The sequence below is a fragment of the Rhinoderma darwinii genome, chromosome 10 (genome assembly GCF_050947455.1).
Source record: "Rhinoderma darwinii isolate aRhiDar2 chromosome 10, aRhiDar2.hap1, whole genome shotgun sequence".
Classification (NCBI taxonomy): domain Eukaryota; kingdom Metazoa; phylum Chordata; class Amphibia; order Anura; family Rhinodermatidae; genus Rhinoderma; species Rhinoderma darwinii.
The window spans coordinates 104,529,637-104,546,249 of NC_134696.1; the positions used below are offsets into that span (position 1 = coordinate 104,529,637).

The window sequence follows — 16,613 nt, forward strand, 5'->3', positions numbered from 1 at the left end:
TAACTACTATAATACTGCTCCTATATACAAGAATATAACTACTATAATACTGCTCCTATATACAAGAATATAACTACTATAATACTGCCCCCTATATACAAGAATATAACTACTATAATACTGCTCCTATATACAAGAATATAACTACTATAATACTGCTCCTATATACAAGAATATAACTACTATAATACTACCCCTATATACAAGAATATAACTACTATAATACTGCCCCTATATACAAGAATATAACTACTATAATACTGCTCCTATATACAAGAATATAACTACTATAATACTGCCCCCTGTATGCAAGAATATAACTACTATAATACTGCCCCCTATATACAAGAATATAACTACTATAATACTGCCCCCTATATACAAGAATATAACTACTGTAATACTGCTCCTATATACAAGAATATAACTACTATAATACTGCTCCTATATACAAGAATATAACTACTATAATACTGCTCCTATATACAAGAATATAACTACTATAATATTATAAGAACTTTGCTCTCCCTATTTAAACAACAGCTGAGATCTGGGTGAACAGACGGCAGAATTAATGCAGAAACCGCCATTAACTGCTCCGGTTTTCCAGACGTTTGTTAGTAAATCAGGATTATAATGAAGCAGAAATTGTTATTCACTTGTCAACATCGTGCAGCTGTTTGGCAGTAGACGGAGGAGCGATTATATTTGGATAATTCTACACAAAAATAACAGGAATGGGAGCGCTTGTTCACCCTTACATGGCCTGGATTTAGAAAAAAAACACACCGGTAAATCAGCCGCACAGAGCAGACTGCATCCGAGGGGTTAACAAACGCAAGCTGTGTATAAGAGCGAGAACAAGCGGAGAACTGACACACGATCACATAAGGCCCCATGAACACGAGGAGCGTGCCTTTGCGGCCGCAATCCCCACGAAAATCGACGGGAGAATTGCGGCCCGATAAATTCCTATGGGGCCATGCACACGACCGTGGTTTCCACGGTCCGGGCATGGCCCCGGAGCCCGGACCGCAGAAAGAACGGGCAAGCCTCATTACTGGCCGTGTTCCGCTATCCAGGCTCATAGGAAATAATGGCCGCAGCTGACACTTAGTGGCCGGCCGCCCCGAAAATTTAAGGCCGTGCACATGGCTACGGTTGTGTGCGTGAGGCCTTATACTGCAGGGTCCAGGCTGCTGCTGTCACAGAGGAGGACAAATCAGTTATAAGAAAGCAAAAAACAACAAAAAAAAGAAATAAAACCAATATAAATTATGAGTTGAAAACAAATAAGACACCTGCAAGTCTGGCGAATGGACCAAAAACCAGAGTGGAGGTCAAAGTAAAGTGGATCCCAACGTTTTCCATTCTCACATAAACTTACGAATATACTTTGCGTTTCAATTCCTCACCAGTTTCAAGATTGCTGCTTGCTGTCAGTGACCGGAATCCAGAAGCTTAAAAGCTGTACAAGCCTAATGTTTGCTACAATTGTATCGTCAGGCCAATCACAACCTGGACGTCAGACTGATACATTGTAACAAACCATCACAAGTGAGAATCAGGGTCAATTCCCTCTGCATATACAGTGTACTTTGGAGGTTTCTCTGCTGTATACCTCCGACGCAAACCCCTGTATAGGCACTCATGGTCCAAATAGGCTTCCAGGTTCCAAAAAAATCCCTAGAACGCACAGTATATTTTTTTTACTGGATGCTTCTGTATGGAACAGCGTAGTCGACTATGCTCCATACAGCTGGAGAAAGGAAGGTATACCGCCAGTATAAGGACACTTTATAACATCTGTTAGGTCACTGGGGCCCTATGGATGCATTAGATGTAAACCGCCAGGAGCTTTCCCAGCACATACGCCAATACAGTATGAATAGACCCTAAGGGTATGTTCACCCGGCAGTTTTTCGGGCCGTAAAATCGGACGCAGAACTCCTCCAAACATCTGCCCATTGATTGCAATGGGAAAAACGGCGTTGTGTTCCGATGGGACGTTTTTTTATGCGGCCGTTTCCCCAGTCTGCCTGTAGTGGATGCCTGAGGCATGGCCTAACAGGTGCCCGTCAGCTTTACACTGACAGGCAATAATGCACTGCAATACTATTATAAAAGTGATCAAATAGTCGCACAGTAAAGTCCCCTAGCGGGACTAAAAAAAAAAAAAGTTTAATTACGTTTAATAAATAAAAAAAAAACTAAAAACTTTTTCCCTTTACAAAATGCTTTATCATGAAAAATCAATAAAAAAAAAAAGTAAAAAATGTACACATTCGGTATTGCCGTGCCCGTAACGACCCCAACTATAAAGCTATCACGTTATTTAACTCGTACGGCGAACGCCGTAAAATAATACAACAAACAACGTAGGAAGTGCTGTTTTCTGTTGGTCCTGCCTTACGAAAAATGTGTTCAAAAGTGATCAATAAGTCACATGTACTCCAAAATTATACCAATAAAAACTACAAGTCATCCCGCAAAAGAAAAACCCTAAGGCTATGTTCAGACGGGGTATTTTGCCGAGTTTTTTGACGCGGAGACCGCGTCGCAAAACTCGGCAGAAACGGCCCGAGAACGCCTCCCATTGATTTCAATGGGAGGCGTCGGCGTCTTTTTCCCGCGAGCAGTAAAACTGCCTCGCGGGAAAAAGAAGCGACATGCCCTATCTTCGGGCGCTTCCGCCTCCGACCTCCCATTGACTTCAATGGGAGGCAGGAGAAAGCGTATATCTCGCTGTTTTATGCCCGCGGCGCTCAATGGCCGCGGGCGAAAAACGGTGCGATAATTGCCGCGAAAATCAGCGTGCAGGGAGAGGAATATCTGCCTCAAAGTTCCAAACGGAATTTTGAGGCAGATATTCCTCCCCCAAAATACTCCGTGTGAACATAGCCTTATACAGCTGCATGGGCGGAAAACTAAAAATCATATGGCTCTTCAATTATGGAGACACAAAAACAAATAATTTTTAAAAAATAAGTATTTTTACTGTGTAGAAGTAGTAAAACAAAAAAAAAAAAAAATATATAAAATTTGTATCGTCGCAATCATAACGATCCGCTGAATAAAGCTATTAATGTTATTTTTACCACACGGTAAACTGCGTGAATTTAGGAGACAAAAAAGAATTGCAAAATAGTTGGGGGGTTTTTCTACTCGCCCCCAAACAGTTAATCAATACATTTTATGTACCCAAAAACGGTGCTATACAAAAATACAACTTGTCCTGCAAAAAACAAGACCTTATAAAGCTATGTCGTGTATAAAAAAAAAAAAAAAAAAAGAAAATAAGTTATGGCTCTTTTATTGCGATGATGGAAAAACATAAAAATCTGCTTGGTCATCAAGGCCTAAAATAGGCTGGTCACTAAAGGGTTAATGATAGCAGACCCAGCTAAATAGTGGAGTCCCCCTGGTCTACCGTATTAGGATTGTGTGGAATATAAGGCCACGTGCCCATGCAGCGAATTGTCTCCACTGCGGAATGGCATGAAAAAAACAACCCAAAAAACCACAATAGGATCCATTGACATCAATGGGATCGGCCAACAAAACATGAGTGGCCAATGGGCAGCTCCCGAGTCACGTGTAGATACAGGTAAATCATGCCATCTTCTCTCCTAGGCACGGGACTGGGAATGATTACATAGTCCTGTGCAGGTCCTCAATTCCCGTAATATGGGAAAGATAACGACTGATCTCACGAAGAATGTACCCGGATCAGACAACAGCGCTGAGCAATGTGCTGCAACAATTACTGCCGGCACGCAAAGGGGCGTTCTGTCCCTGGGGTTTCGCAACGCGCACCGCCTCACCTATAACATACGTTCCCTCTGTTTCCTATTTGAGGAGATAATATTTAAAGGGAGAGTACAAGGCCAATTAATATCATTAGGTATTCCCTCTGTCGTCCGGCTTTTTTAGTGTCCTGAAAGGCAAATCTGTTAAGTAATCCAGTGATACCTTTACTGCCCACATGGAAAATTTACCCTTCAGGAGTCTAAGAAAGCCGGGTGACAGCACTCACTGGGCTGAGAGTAGTAAATGGCAACCATGTAGGTTGTCACCCAGCTTTCCCAATAAATTCATCTCTAACTTAAAGGGACTGTCCAGAACTCGGAAAATCCATGGACCAGAGAGGCGCTGTTTCTAGGGAAAAAGACGACCATTTTTCTAGTTCTGGAAACTCCATCACAACCAACTTTTCCAGACTCCTGCACTGCAGCAGTAAGGAATGAATGCATTAATGGACAGATTTGCCATTCAGAAGTCTGGGAAAGTTGGGTAACAACCCCATTAAAACCTGTAGCTTTGTGGTCACCCAGCTTTCCAAAAAAACAGATGTAACTTAAAATAAGCCTTGAAAAGATTTTATTTTTTTACCAACTTGATAGAAGAGAATCCAGAGATACCGGCAGGAAACAGATGGAGGGTCTGGTCGGCTGCACATCCCTAGCCGCAGCTTTTATGTAGCAGATTCTGGTATGTTCAGCATCACATGACAGCGACGGAAAATACCCATCTGACTAACGTCACGCGGCCGACAGCAGCTCCAGAACGCCGCACAGAACATACAGGGGGTACCCTGGAAGAGTCAGGCTACGTTCACACTTGCCTCGTCTAATCCGTTACTCCGATCCGTTTTTATATTAAATAAAAATGATAAAAACGAAATCAATGGGATTTTGAATTGCATCCGATACGTTCGTCATCCGTTTTTTTGAAGGATATAAAAGTGCAGAGCGCAGGATTTTTTTCAAAACCGCAGCGTTGCCCTTCCGTTGAGGAGTTCGGTCGGAGGTTTCCGTCGGGTTAACCCCTCGACGGAAACCTAAGCTTCCGTTTCCATCGTTTTTATGTGATGGGATTAACCCTTTCATACACAATTCCACTTTTAACCAAACCTTACACTCCAAATCTACACAAAAAGTTGAATAATTTTGTAAATATTTAATTAGACTTGTTTTCTACTCCAGTCACATCCAGAGCGTTTCAACTTTTGACATGTCATAGTGAAATGTCCGAAGTTTGGATCGGTGGGGGTCTGAGCACTGAGACCCCCACCAATCGCTAAAACGCAGCGGTATTAGTGCTCGGGTGAGCGCTTAGCGGTTTCATTTCTAATCGACTTTCCTTGGAGTGGCGTAAGAGCTTAATAGAAAATAAAAAAAAGTCAGAGTCCGTACACCGCTCGCTCGGATTTATGAGAAAAGTCGATCAGAAACCAAACCGTACATTGCTGACCTGAGCGATTCTGCTGCTTTGTTTTACCAATCATTGGGGGTCTCAGTGATCGAAACCCTGCCAATCAAAAGCTTAGTTACACTTTAATTTCTGCTGGTCGCCCTGGGAAACTAAGCTCCACCCCGCTGTGACCTATACTGAATTGTAGCTTTAACAGTGATCTAAGCTCCCAACATGCACTGCTCTCTGGTAAAATGAATCAAGCAGAAAACGGAACTTAGCTTCGGGGGTGAATAGAGAAGAAAACACTATAATCCTAAATAAAGACAGGATAAGAAAAACCAAGGACCTCTCAAGTGTCAGTGTTATATATAGATTGTAACTGCGTGATGTAAATTGTTGTAAAATTGTGACGTATTCCTTTAAATTAACGGGAAGTGTCACGAATAAAAATCCATCAACATTATACAGGGCGCTGTTGTGTCCACCTAACAGCTGATCAGGGGGCAGGAAAACATTGTGCCATATAATCTAATGAGCATATGATATCTCCAATCTGTGCCCCCCTTAGTGAAACCTGTAGCGCAGAGTCGGCCAACATGACAGGGCCCAATATCTCATCTAAAAAGGAAAGAAAAATGTGCCCCCTGTTGGTTGCACGTCACTCCTGGCAAAAGCTTCAAATTATGTCCCGAGTGCCAAGCATGATGAGAATACTTCACCGCATCCTATTCTCTGCTGCCCTTTCAAAGAGCTGGCACAGATGAATGACTCCGCAGGGGAGGGGCAACACTGAAAGGACCAATCACAGAGGCTGTGGTGATGTCATACACTTCCTGTACAGCAGTGTTGGGGACGTCCTTCCCTGCAAGGGTCATGACCAGATCATTAGTGCGAGTCCGGGGAGGGATTCTGATGCTACATTGGAAATTGTTCAAAATCCAACTCGCTATTTGGTTAAATTCCAAACCTGAGCTTCCTATTAACCAGAGAAACCTGTGACCCGATAAGAAATCAAAAGCTGTAAAAATATTATTCAGCTGCTTCTAAGTTATATGTGCCTGGAAAACCGGGGTAATATCCAATAATGTATTACTGATCAAAAAGAGTAAACTTGATGGACCTACATGACTATATCCAGAATGGAGCCAGCTCAATATTGTCATAACTGTCAAACTACGTAGTCCGAGCTACATCCTGTATTATACTCCAGAGCTGCACTCACTATTCTGCTGGTGGAGTCACTGTATATATACATTACATTACTTATCCTGTACTGATCCTGAGTTATATCCTGTATTATACTCCAGAGCTGCACTCACTATTCTGCTGGTGATCACTGTGTACATACATTACATTACTTATCCTGTACTGATCCTGAGTTATATCCTGTATTATACTCCAGAGCTGCGCTCACTATTCTGCTGGTGGAGTCACTGTGTACATACATTACATTACTTATCCTGTACTGATCCTGAGTTATATCCTGTATTATACTCCAGAGCTGCACTCACTATTCTGCTGGTGGGGTCACTGTGTACATACATTACATTACTTATCCTGTACTGATCCCGAGTTACATCCTGTATTATACTCCAAAGCTACAATCACTATTCTGCTGGTGGAGTCACTGTGTACATACATTACATTACTGATCCTGAGTTACATCCTGTATTATACTCCAGAGCTGCACTCACTATTCTGCTGGTGGGGTCACTGTGTACATACATTACATTACTTATCCTGTACTGATCCTGAGTTACATCCTGTATTATACTCCAAAGCTACAATCACTATTCTGCTGGTGGAGTCACTGTGTACATACATTACTTATCCTGTACTGATCCTGAGTTACATCCTGTATTATACTCCAAAGCTACAATCACTATTCTGCTGGTGGAGTCACTGTGTACTTACATTACATTACTTATCCTGTACTGATCCTGAGTTACATCTTGTATTATACTCCAGAGCTGCACTCACTATTCTGCTGGTGGAGTCACTGTGTACATACATTACATTACTTATCCTGTACTGATCCTGAGTTATATCCTGTATTATACTCCAAAGCTACAATCACTATTCTGCTGGTGGAGTCACTGTGTACATACATTACATTACTTATCCTGTACTGATCCTGAGTTACATCTTGTATTATACTCCAGAGCTGCACTCACTATTCTGCTGGTGGAGTCACTGTGTACATACATTACTTATCCTGTACTGATCCTGAGTTACATCCTGTATTATACTCCAGAGCTTCACTCACTATTTTGCTGGTGGAGTCACTGTGTACATACATAACATTACTTATCCTGTACTGATCCTGAGTTACATCCTGTATTATACTCCAGAGCTGCACTCACTATTCTGCTGGTGGAGTCACTGTGTACATACATTACATTACTTATCCTGTACTGATCCTGAGTTACATCCTGTATTATACTCCAGAGCTGCACTCACTATTCTGCTGGTGGGGTCACTGTGTACATACATTACATTACTTATCCTGTACTGATCCTGAGTTACATCCTGTATTATACTCCAGAGCTACAATCACTATTCTGCTGGTGGAGTCACTGTGTACATACATTACATTACTTATCCTGTACTGATCCTGAGTTACATCCTGTATTATACTCCAGAGCTGCACTCACTATTCTGCTGGTGGAGTCACTGTGTACATACATTACTTATCCTGTACTGATCCTGAGTTACATCCTGTATTATACTCCAGAGCTGCACTAACTATTCTGCTGGTGGTGTCACTGTGTACATACATTACATTACTTATCCTGTACTGATCCTGAGTTAGATCCTGTATTATACTCCAGAGCTGCACTCACTATTCTGCTGGTGGAGTCACTGTGTACATACATTACATTACTTATCCTGTACTGATCCTGAGTTACATCCTGTATTATACTCCAGAGCTGCACTCACTATTCTGCTGGTGGAATCACTGTGTACATACATTACTTATCCTGTACTGATCCAGAGTTACATCCTGTATTATACTCCAGAGCTGCACTCACTATTTTGCTGGTGGAGTCACTGTGTACATACATTACATTACTTATCCTGTACTGACCCTGAGTTATATTCTGTATTATACTCCAGAGCTACAATCACTATTCTGCTGGTGGAGTCACTGTGTACATACATGACATTACTTATCCTGTACTGATCCTGAGTTACATCCTGTATTATACTCCAGAGCCGCACTCACTATTCTGCTGGTGGAGTCACTGTGTACATACATTACATTACTTATCCTGTACTGATCCTGAGTTACATCCTGTATTATACTCCAGAGCTGCACTCACTATTCTGCTGGTGGAGTCACTGTGTACATACATTACATCACTTATCCTGTACTGATCATGAGTTACAGCCTGTATTATACTCCAGAGCTGCACTCACTATTCTGCTGGTGGAGTCACGGTGTACATACATTACATTACTTATCCTGTACTGATCCTGAGTTACATCCTGTATTATACTCCAGAGCTGCACTCACTATTCTGCTGGTGGAGTCACTGTGTACATACATGACATTACTTATCCTGTACTGATCCTGAGTTACATCCTGTATTATACTCCAGAGCTGCACTCACTATTCTGCTGGTGGAGTCACTGTGTACATACATTACATTACTTATCCTGTACTGATCCTGAGTAACATCCTGTATTATACTCCAGAGCTGCACTCACTATTCTGCTGTTGGAGTCACTGTGTACATACATTACATTACTTATCCTGTACTGATCCTGAGTTATATCCTGTATTATACTCCAGAGCTGCACTCACTATTCTGCTGGTGGAGTCACTGTGTACATACATTACATTACTTATCTTGTACTGATCTAGCGTTATATCCTGTATTATACTCCAGAGCTGCACTCACTATTCTGCTGGTGGATTCACTGTGTACATACATTACTTATCTTGTACTGATCCTTAGTTACATCCTGTATTATACTCCAGAGCTGCACTCACTATTCTGCTGGTGGAGTCACTGTACATACATTACATTACTTATCCTGTACTGATCCTGAGTAACATCCTGTATTATACTCCAGAGCTGCACTCACTATTCTGCTGGTGGAGTCACTGTATACATACATTACATTACATTATCCTGTACTGATCCTGAGTTATAGCCTGTATTATACTCCAGAGCTGCACTCACTATTCTGCTGGTGGAGTCACTGTGTACATACATTACATTACTTATCCTGCACTGATCCTGAGTTACATCCTGTATTATACTCCAGAGCTGCACTCACTATTCTGCTGGTGGAGTCACTGTGTACATACATTACATTACTTATCCTGTACTGATCCGGAGTTATATCCTGTATTATACGCCAGAGCTGCACTCACTATTCTGCTGGTGGAGTCACTGTGTACATACATTACATTACTTATCCTGTACTGATCCTGAGTTACATCCTGTATTATACTCCAGAGCTGCACTCACTATTCTGCTGGTGGAGTCACTGTGTACATGCATTACATTACTTATCCTGTACTGATCCTGAGTTATATCCTGTATTATACTCCAGAGCTGCACTCACTATTCTGCTGGTAGAGTCACTGTGTACATACATTACATTACTTATCCTGTACTGATCCTGAGTTACATCCTGTATTATACTCCAGAGCTGCACTCACTATTCTGCTGGTGGTGTCACTGTATACATACATTACATTACATTATCCTGTACTGATCCTGAGTTACATCCTGTATTATACTCCAGAGCTGCACTCACTATTCTGCTGGTGGAGTCACTGTGTACATACATTACATTACTTATCCTGTACTGATCCGGAGTTATATCCTGTATTATACGCCAGAGCTGCACTCACTATTCTGCTGGTGGAGTCACTGTGTACATACATTACATTACTTATCCTGTACTGATCCGGAGTTATATCCTGTATTATACGCCAGAGCTGCACTCACTATTCTGCTGGTGGGGTCACTGTGTACATACATTACATTACTTATCCTGTACTCAGTGGCGTAACTACCGCTATAGCAGCCGTAGCGGCTGCTACAGGGGCCGCGGCATGAGGGGGCCCGTGTCGCCCACTGGCACGGTCCCCACTATGGTCGGAGGCTCCGCTAGCAGCCGCTATGGCTGCTACAGCGGGACGCCACTTAACACTACGGCAGAGCAGGGAGGTATCTCCCCGCTCTGCCATTAAAGGGGTTGTTCCTACAAAAGACACTACAGGATCTCCACAGGACAGGGGATACATGTGTGATCGCTGGCAGCGATAAGGAGAACGGGGGACTGAAAGTCCCCCCGAAGTTCTCCATGACTAACCTCGGACTTCCGGGGTCTGTGTCGGCCGCTCCGGAGAAATGAATGGAGCGCCGGTCGTGCTTCTGCTCATGCGTGACCAGCGCTCCTTTCATTTTTATTGAGATGCGCAGACGCCGGAAGTCAGAGGTTTGTCATGGAGAACATTGGGGGACTTTCAGTCCCCCGTTCTCCCTATCGCTGCCAGCGATCACACATGTATCCCCTGTCCTGTGGAGAGGGGATACATGTCTTTTGTAGGACAAACTGTAGGTAGGATTTTTTTTTTGGGGGGGGGGGGGGCTATATGGCGTTACCTACAGGGGGGGCTGTACGGCGTTACCTACAGGGGGGGCTGTACGGCGTTACCTACAGGGGGGGCTGTACGGCGTTACCTACAGGGGGGGCTGTACGGCGTTACCTACAGGGGGGGCTGTACGGCGTTACCTACAGGGGGGGCTGTACGGCGTTACCTACAGGGGGGGCTGTACGGCGTTACCTACAGAGGGGGCTGTACGGCGTTACCTACAGAGGGGGCTGTACGGCGTTACCTACAGAGGGGGCTGTACGGCGTTACCTACAGAGGGGGCTGTACGGCGTTACCTACAGAGGGGGCTGTACGGCGTTACCTACAGAGGGGGCTGTACGGCGTTATCTACAGAGGGGGCTGTACGGCGTTATCTACAGAGGGGGCTGTACGGCGTTATCTACAGAGGGGGCTGTACGGCGTTATCTACAGGGGGGGCTGTACGGCGTTATCTACAGAGGGGGCTGTACGGCGCTATCTACAGGGGGGCTGTACGGCGTTATCTACAGGGGGGCTGTACGGCGTTATCTACAGAGGGGGGCTGTACGGCGTTATCTACAGGGGGGGGCTGTACGGCGTTATCTACAGGGGGGGGCTGTACGGCGTTATCTACAGGGGGGGGGCTGTACGGCGTTATCTACAGGGGGGGGCTGTACGGCGTTACCTACAGGGGGGGCTGTACGGCGTTACCTACAGGGGGGGCTGTACGGCGTTACCTACAGGGGGGGCTGTACGGCGTTACCTACAGGGGGGGCTGTACGGCGTTACCTACAGGGGGGCTGTACGGCGTTACCTACAGGGGGGGCTGTACGGCGTTACCTACAGGGGGGGCTGTACGGCGTTACCTACAGGGGGGGCTGTACGGCGTTACCTACAGGGGGGGCTGTACGGCGTTACCTACAGGGGGGGCTGTACGGCGTTACCTACAGGGGGGGCTGTACGGCGTTACCTACAGGGGGGGCTGTACGGCGTTACCTACAGGGGGGGCTGTACGGCGTTACCTACAGGGGGGGCTGTACGGCGTTACCTACAGAGGGGGCTGTACGGCGTTACCTACAGAGGGGGCTGTACGGCGTTACCTACAGAGGGGGCTGTACGGCGTTACCTACAGAGGGGGCTGTACGGCGTTATCTACAGAGGGGGCTGTACGGCGTTATCTACAGAGGGGGCTGTACGGCGTTATCTACAGAGGGGGCTGTACGGCGTTATCTACAGAGGGGGCTGTACGGCGTTATCTACAGAGGGGGCTGTACGGCGTTATCTACAGAGGGGGCTGTACGGCGTTATCTACAGAGGGGGCTGTACGGCGTTATCTACAGAGGGGGCTGTACGGCGCTATCTACAGGGGGGGCTGTACGGCGTTATCTACAGGGGGGCTGTACGGCGTTATCTACAGAGGGGGGCTGTACGGCGTTATCTACAGGGGGGGGCTGTACGGCGTTATCTACAGGGGGGGGCTGTACGGCGTTATCTACAGGGGGGGCTGTATGGTGTTATCTACAGGGGGGGGCTGTACGGCGTTATCTACAGGGGGGGGCTGTACGGCGCTATCTACAGGGGGATGTACGGCGCTATCTACAGGGGGATGTATGGCGCTATCTACAGGGGGATGTATGGCGCTATCTACAGGGGGGCTGTATGGCGTTATCAACAGGGAGGCTGTATGGCGCTATCTACAGGGGGATGTATGGCGCTATCTACAGGGGGATGTATGGCGCTATCTACAGGGGGATGTACGGCGCTATCTACAGGGGGATGTATGGCGCTATCTACAGGGGGATGTATGGCGCTATCTACAGGGGGGCTGTATGGCGTTATCTAAAGGGGGATGTATGGCGCTATCTACAGGGGGATGTATGGCGCTATCTACAGGGGGGGCTGTATGGCGTTATCAACAGGGGGGGGCTGTATGGCGCTATCTACAGGGGGATGTATGGCGCTATCTACAGGGGGATGTATGGCGCTATCTACAGGGGGATGTATGGCGCTATCTACAGGGGGGGCTGTATGGCGTTATCAACAGGGAGGTTGTGTGGCGTTATCTACAGGGGGATGTATGGCGCTATCTACAGGGGGATGTATGGCGCTATCTACAGGGGGGGCTGTATGGCGTTATCAACAGGGAGGCTGTGTGGCGCTATCTACAGGGGGATGTATGGCGCTATCTACAGGGAGGCTGTGTGGCGTTATCAACAGGGGGGGGTTGTGTGACACCCAGGGGAGGGGGGGGCTGTACGGCGCTATCTACAGAGGGATGTATGGCGTTACCTACAGGGGGGGCTGTACGGCGCTATCTACAAGGGGGGGGGGTTGTGTGACACCCAGGGGAGGGGGGGCCCAGTCTTTCCTAGTTACGCCCCTGCCTGTACTCCTCTTTACACCAGACATTACAGGAGCTCGCCTAAGTTGTTAGGGAGGTGTCTGTCCACGAGCTTGCTGACGGTTTCCACTGTCAACCAGCAGAATGGTGAATGTAATGTATGCAGACAACTTCCTGGGTGGAGCCCATTCGATACAATGGTGGCCAGAGGTGGAAATATACTTTGTGACATGTTCTATGTGAATGACTGTCTCCTGTACGCGGATGACAGGCTGGGCACGGAGTACACGGGGGTGACAGGGACACACAGGTGTCAGCCATGCCTGTCCCGCCTCATGTGTTCTGTGTTTATGGCAGCCGTTTCCACAGCGTCCCGCCACTCTCCTGATGAACGTTACCGAATTTGACGGCCGCATCTGCCAGACACCGGTCCCATTTCCTTCCGAGCTCAGCCTCCGACATCTTGACCTAGTGGAGAGGGTAGGTGGGAGTCACAAATATCGCGAGAATTCGTGTCGGCCGGTCTAGTAAATGAAGTAAAATATCGCGAGAATAGGCCGAGACTGGCGCTTCCTCCGGTAGTCAAGGTTACCAGCAGCCAGACTCACCACGTGGTCCTGACCTTGGAAGTTTCAATAACTTTATTGCGAGTAACAAAGTGTCACATCCTGTCACTGTCATTGTACTTGTGTCTGTCATACACAAAATGGTGTAATAGAGAATTCAGTGTAATTATTTGCCCTCATACAGAAAATAAAAAGAAGTACAAATCTTCTCTGCACAGAATCTCCATGGACATGCCCGTTGTGAAAATTGCGCAGGACAGATTTTCCATACGCCAGAGTATACACGAGAGCCAGCCACGAATAACATACAGAGTATACACGAGAGCCAGCCACGAATAACATACAGAGTATACACGAGAGCCAGCCACGAATAACATACAGAGTATACACGAGAGCCAGCCACGAATAACATACAGAGTATACACGAGAGCCAGCCTCGAATAACATACAGAGTATACACGAGAGCCAGCCACGAATAACATACAGAGTATACACGAGAGCCAGCCTCGAATAACATACAGAGTATACACGAGAGCCAGCCACGAATAACATACAGAGTATACACGAGAGCCAGCCTCGAATAACATACTGAGTATACACGAGAGCCAGCCACGAATAACATACAGAGTATACACGAGAGCCAGCCTCGAATAACATACAGAGTATACACGAGAGCCAGCCACGAATAACATACAGAGTATACACGAGAGCCAGCCTCGAATAACATACTGAGTATACACGAGAGCCAGCCACGAATAACATACAGAGTATACACGAGAGCCAGCCACGAATAACATACAGAGTATACACGAGAGCCAGCCTCGAATAACATACTGAGTATACACGAGAGCCAGCCACGAATAACATACAGAGTATACACGAGAGCCAGCCACGAATAACATACAGAGTATACACGAGAGCCAGCCTCGAATAACATACAGAGTATACACGAGAGCCAGCCACGAATAACATACAGAGTATACACGAGAGCCAGCCTCGAATAACATACTGAGTATACACGAGAGCCAGCCACGAATAACATACAGAGTATACACGAGAGCCAGCCACGAATAACATACAGAGTATACACGAGAGCCAGCCTCGAATAACATACTGAGTATACACGAGAGCCAGCCACGAATAACATACAGAGTATACACGAGAGCCAGCCACGAATAACATACAGAGTATACACGAGAGCCAGCCACGAATAACATACAGAGTATACACGAGAGCCAGCCACGAATAACATACAGAGTATACACGAGAGCCAGCCTCGAATAACATACTGAGTATACACGAGAGCCAGCCACGAATAACATACTGAGTATACACGAGAGCCAGCCACGAATAACATACAGAGTATACACGAGAGCCAGCCACGAATAACATACAGAGTATACACGAGAGCCAGCCTCGAATAACATACAGAGTATACACGAGAGCCAGCCACGAATAACATACAGAGTATACACGAGAGCCAGCCTCGAATAACATACAGAGTATACACGAGAGCCAGCCACGAATAACATACAGAGTATACACGAGAGCCAGCCTCGAATAACATACTGAGTATACACGAGAGCCAGCCACGAATAACATACAGAGTATACACGAGAGCCAGCCACGAATAACATACAGAGTATACACGAGAGCCAGCCACGAATAACATACAGAGTATACACGAGAGCCAGCCTCGAATAACATACTGAGTATACACGAGAGCCAGCCACGAATAACATACAGAGTATACACGAGAGCCAGCCACGAATAACATACAGAGTATACACGAGAGCCAGCCTCGAATAACATACAGAGTATACACGAGAGCCAGCCTCGAATAACATACAGAGTATACACGAGAGCCAGCCACGAATAACATACAGAGTATACACGAGAGCCAGCCACGAATAACATACAGAGTATACACGAGAGCCAGCCACGAATAACATACAGAGTATACACGAGAGCCAGCCACGAATAACATACAGAGTATACACGAGAGCCAGCCTCGAATAACATACAGAGTATACACGAGAGCCAGCCTCGAATAACATACTGAGTATACACGAGAGCCAGCCACGAATAACATACAGAGTATACACGAGAGCCAGCCACGAATAACATACAGAGTATACACGAGAGCCAGCCTCGAATAACATACTGAGTATACACGAGAGCCAGCCACGAATAACATACAGAGTATACACGAGAGCCAGCCACGAATAACATACAGAGTATACACGAGAGCCAGCCACGAATAACATACTGAGTATACACGAGAGCCAGCCGCGAATAACATACAGAGTATACACGAGAGCCAGCCTCGAATAACATACAGAGTATACACGAGAGCCAGCCACGAATAACATACAGAGTATACACGAGAGCCAGCCACGAATAACATACAGAGTATACACGAGAGCCAGCCACGAATAACATACAGAGCATATACGAGAGCCAGCCACGAATAACATACAGAGCATATACGAGAGCCAGCCACGAATAACATACTGAGTATACAGATTTTGCCAGTATTGTTCTGAGCTTATTCGGTCTATACCGCCAAAATTCCTCGCACCACTTTATTACAATTTTACCACTGGACCCGTGAACGAGACCCCCAGGCGTCATATATTTACCTCCAACTGTACCGCGCAGCGTGCACCCTGCCCAATGTCAGAACGAGTGGTAGAGGACACTAATTAAATTGCATGGGCCGGCCTTAGGATAGAGTTTATTATCTTTCGGCGCCCCACGCCATCATTAAAAAAAAATGCCCCATAAAAAACATTATAATGCCCCTTTAGTGCCCCCATACAGTATAATAATAATATTAAATAATATAATATATTACGACCCCTTCAAGGACACAGTATTTTGTCCTCTAAGGCTGGGGTCACACGACCTATTT

General features: G+C 45.9%; 1 protein-coding gene across 1 annotated transcript in view; it reads right to left on the reverse strand.

The window, feature by feature from the left end:
- Positions 1-13,712, reverse strand: part of MICOS10 (mitochondrial contact site and cristae organizing system subunit 10) — a 48,640-nt gene extending 34,928 nt beyond the window's left edge. Inside the window, exon 1 of the mRNA XM_075839088.1 lies at positions 13,532-13,712. Coding sequence (XP_075695203.1) covers positions 13,532-13,595 — 64 coding nt within the window. The 5' untranslated portion in view covers positions 13,596-13,712. The remainder of the gene's footprint in view (positions 1-13,531) is intronic.
- Between the last annotated feature and the right edge of the window lie 2,901 nt (positions 13,713-16,613).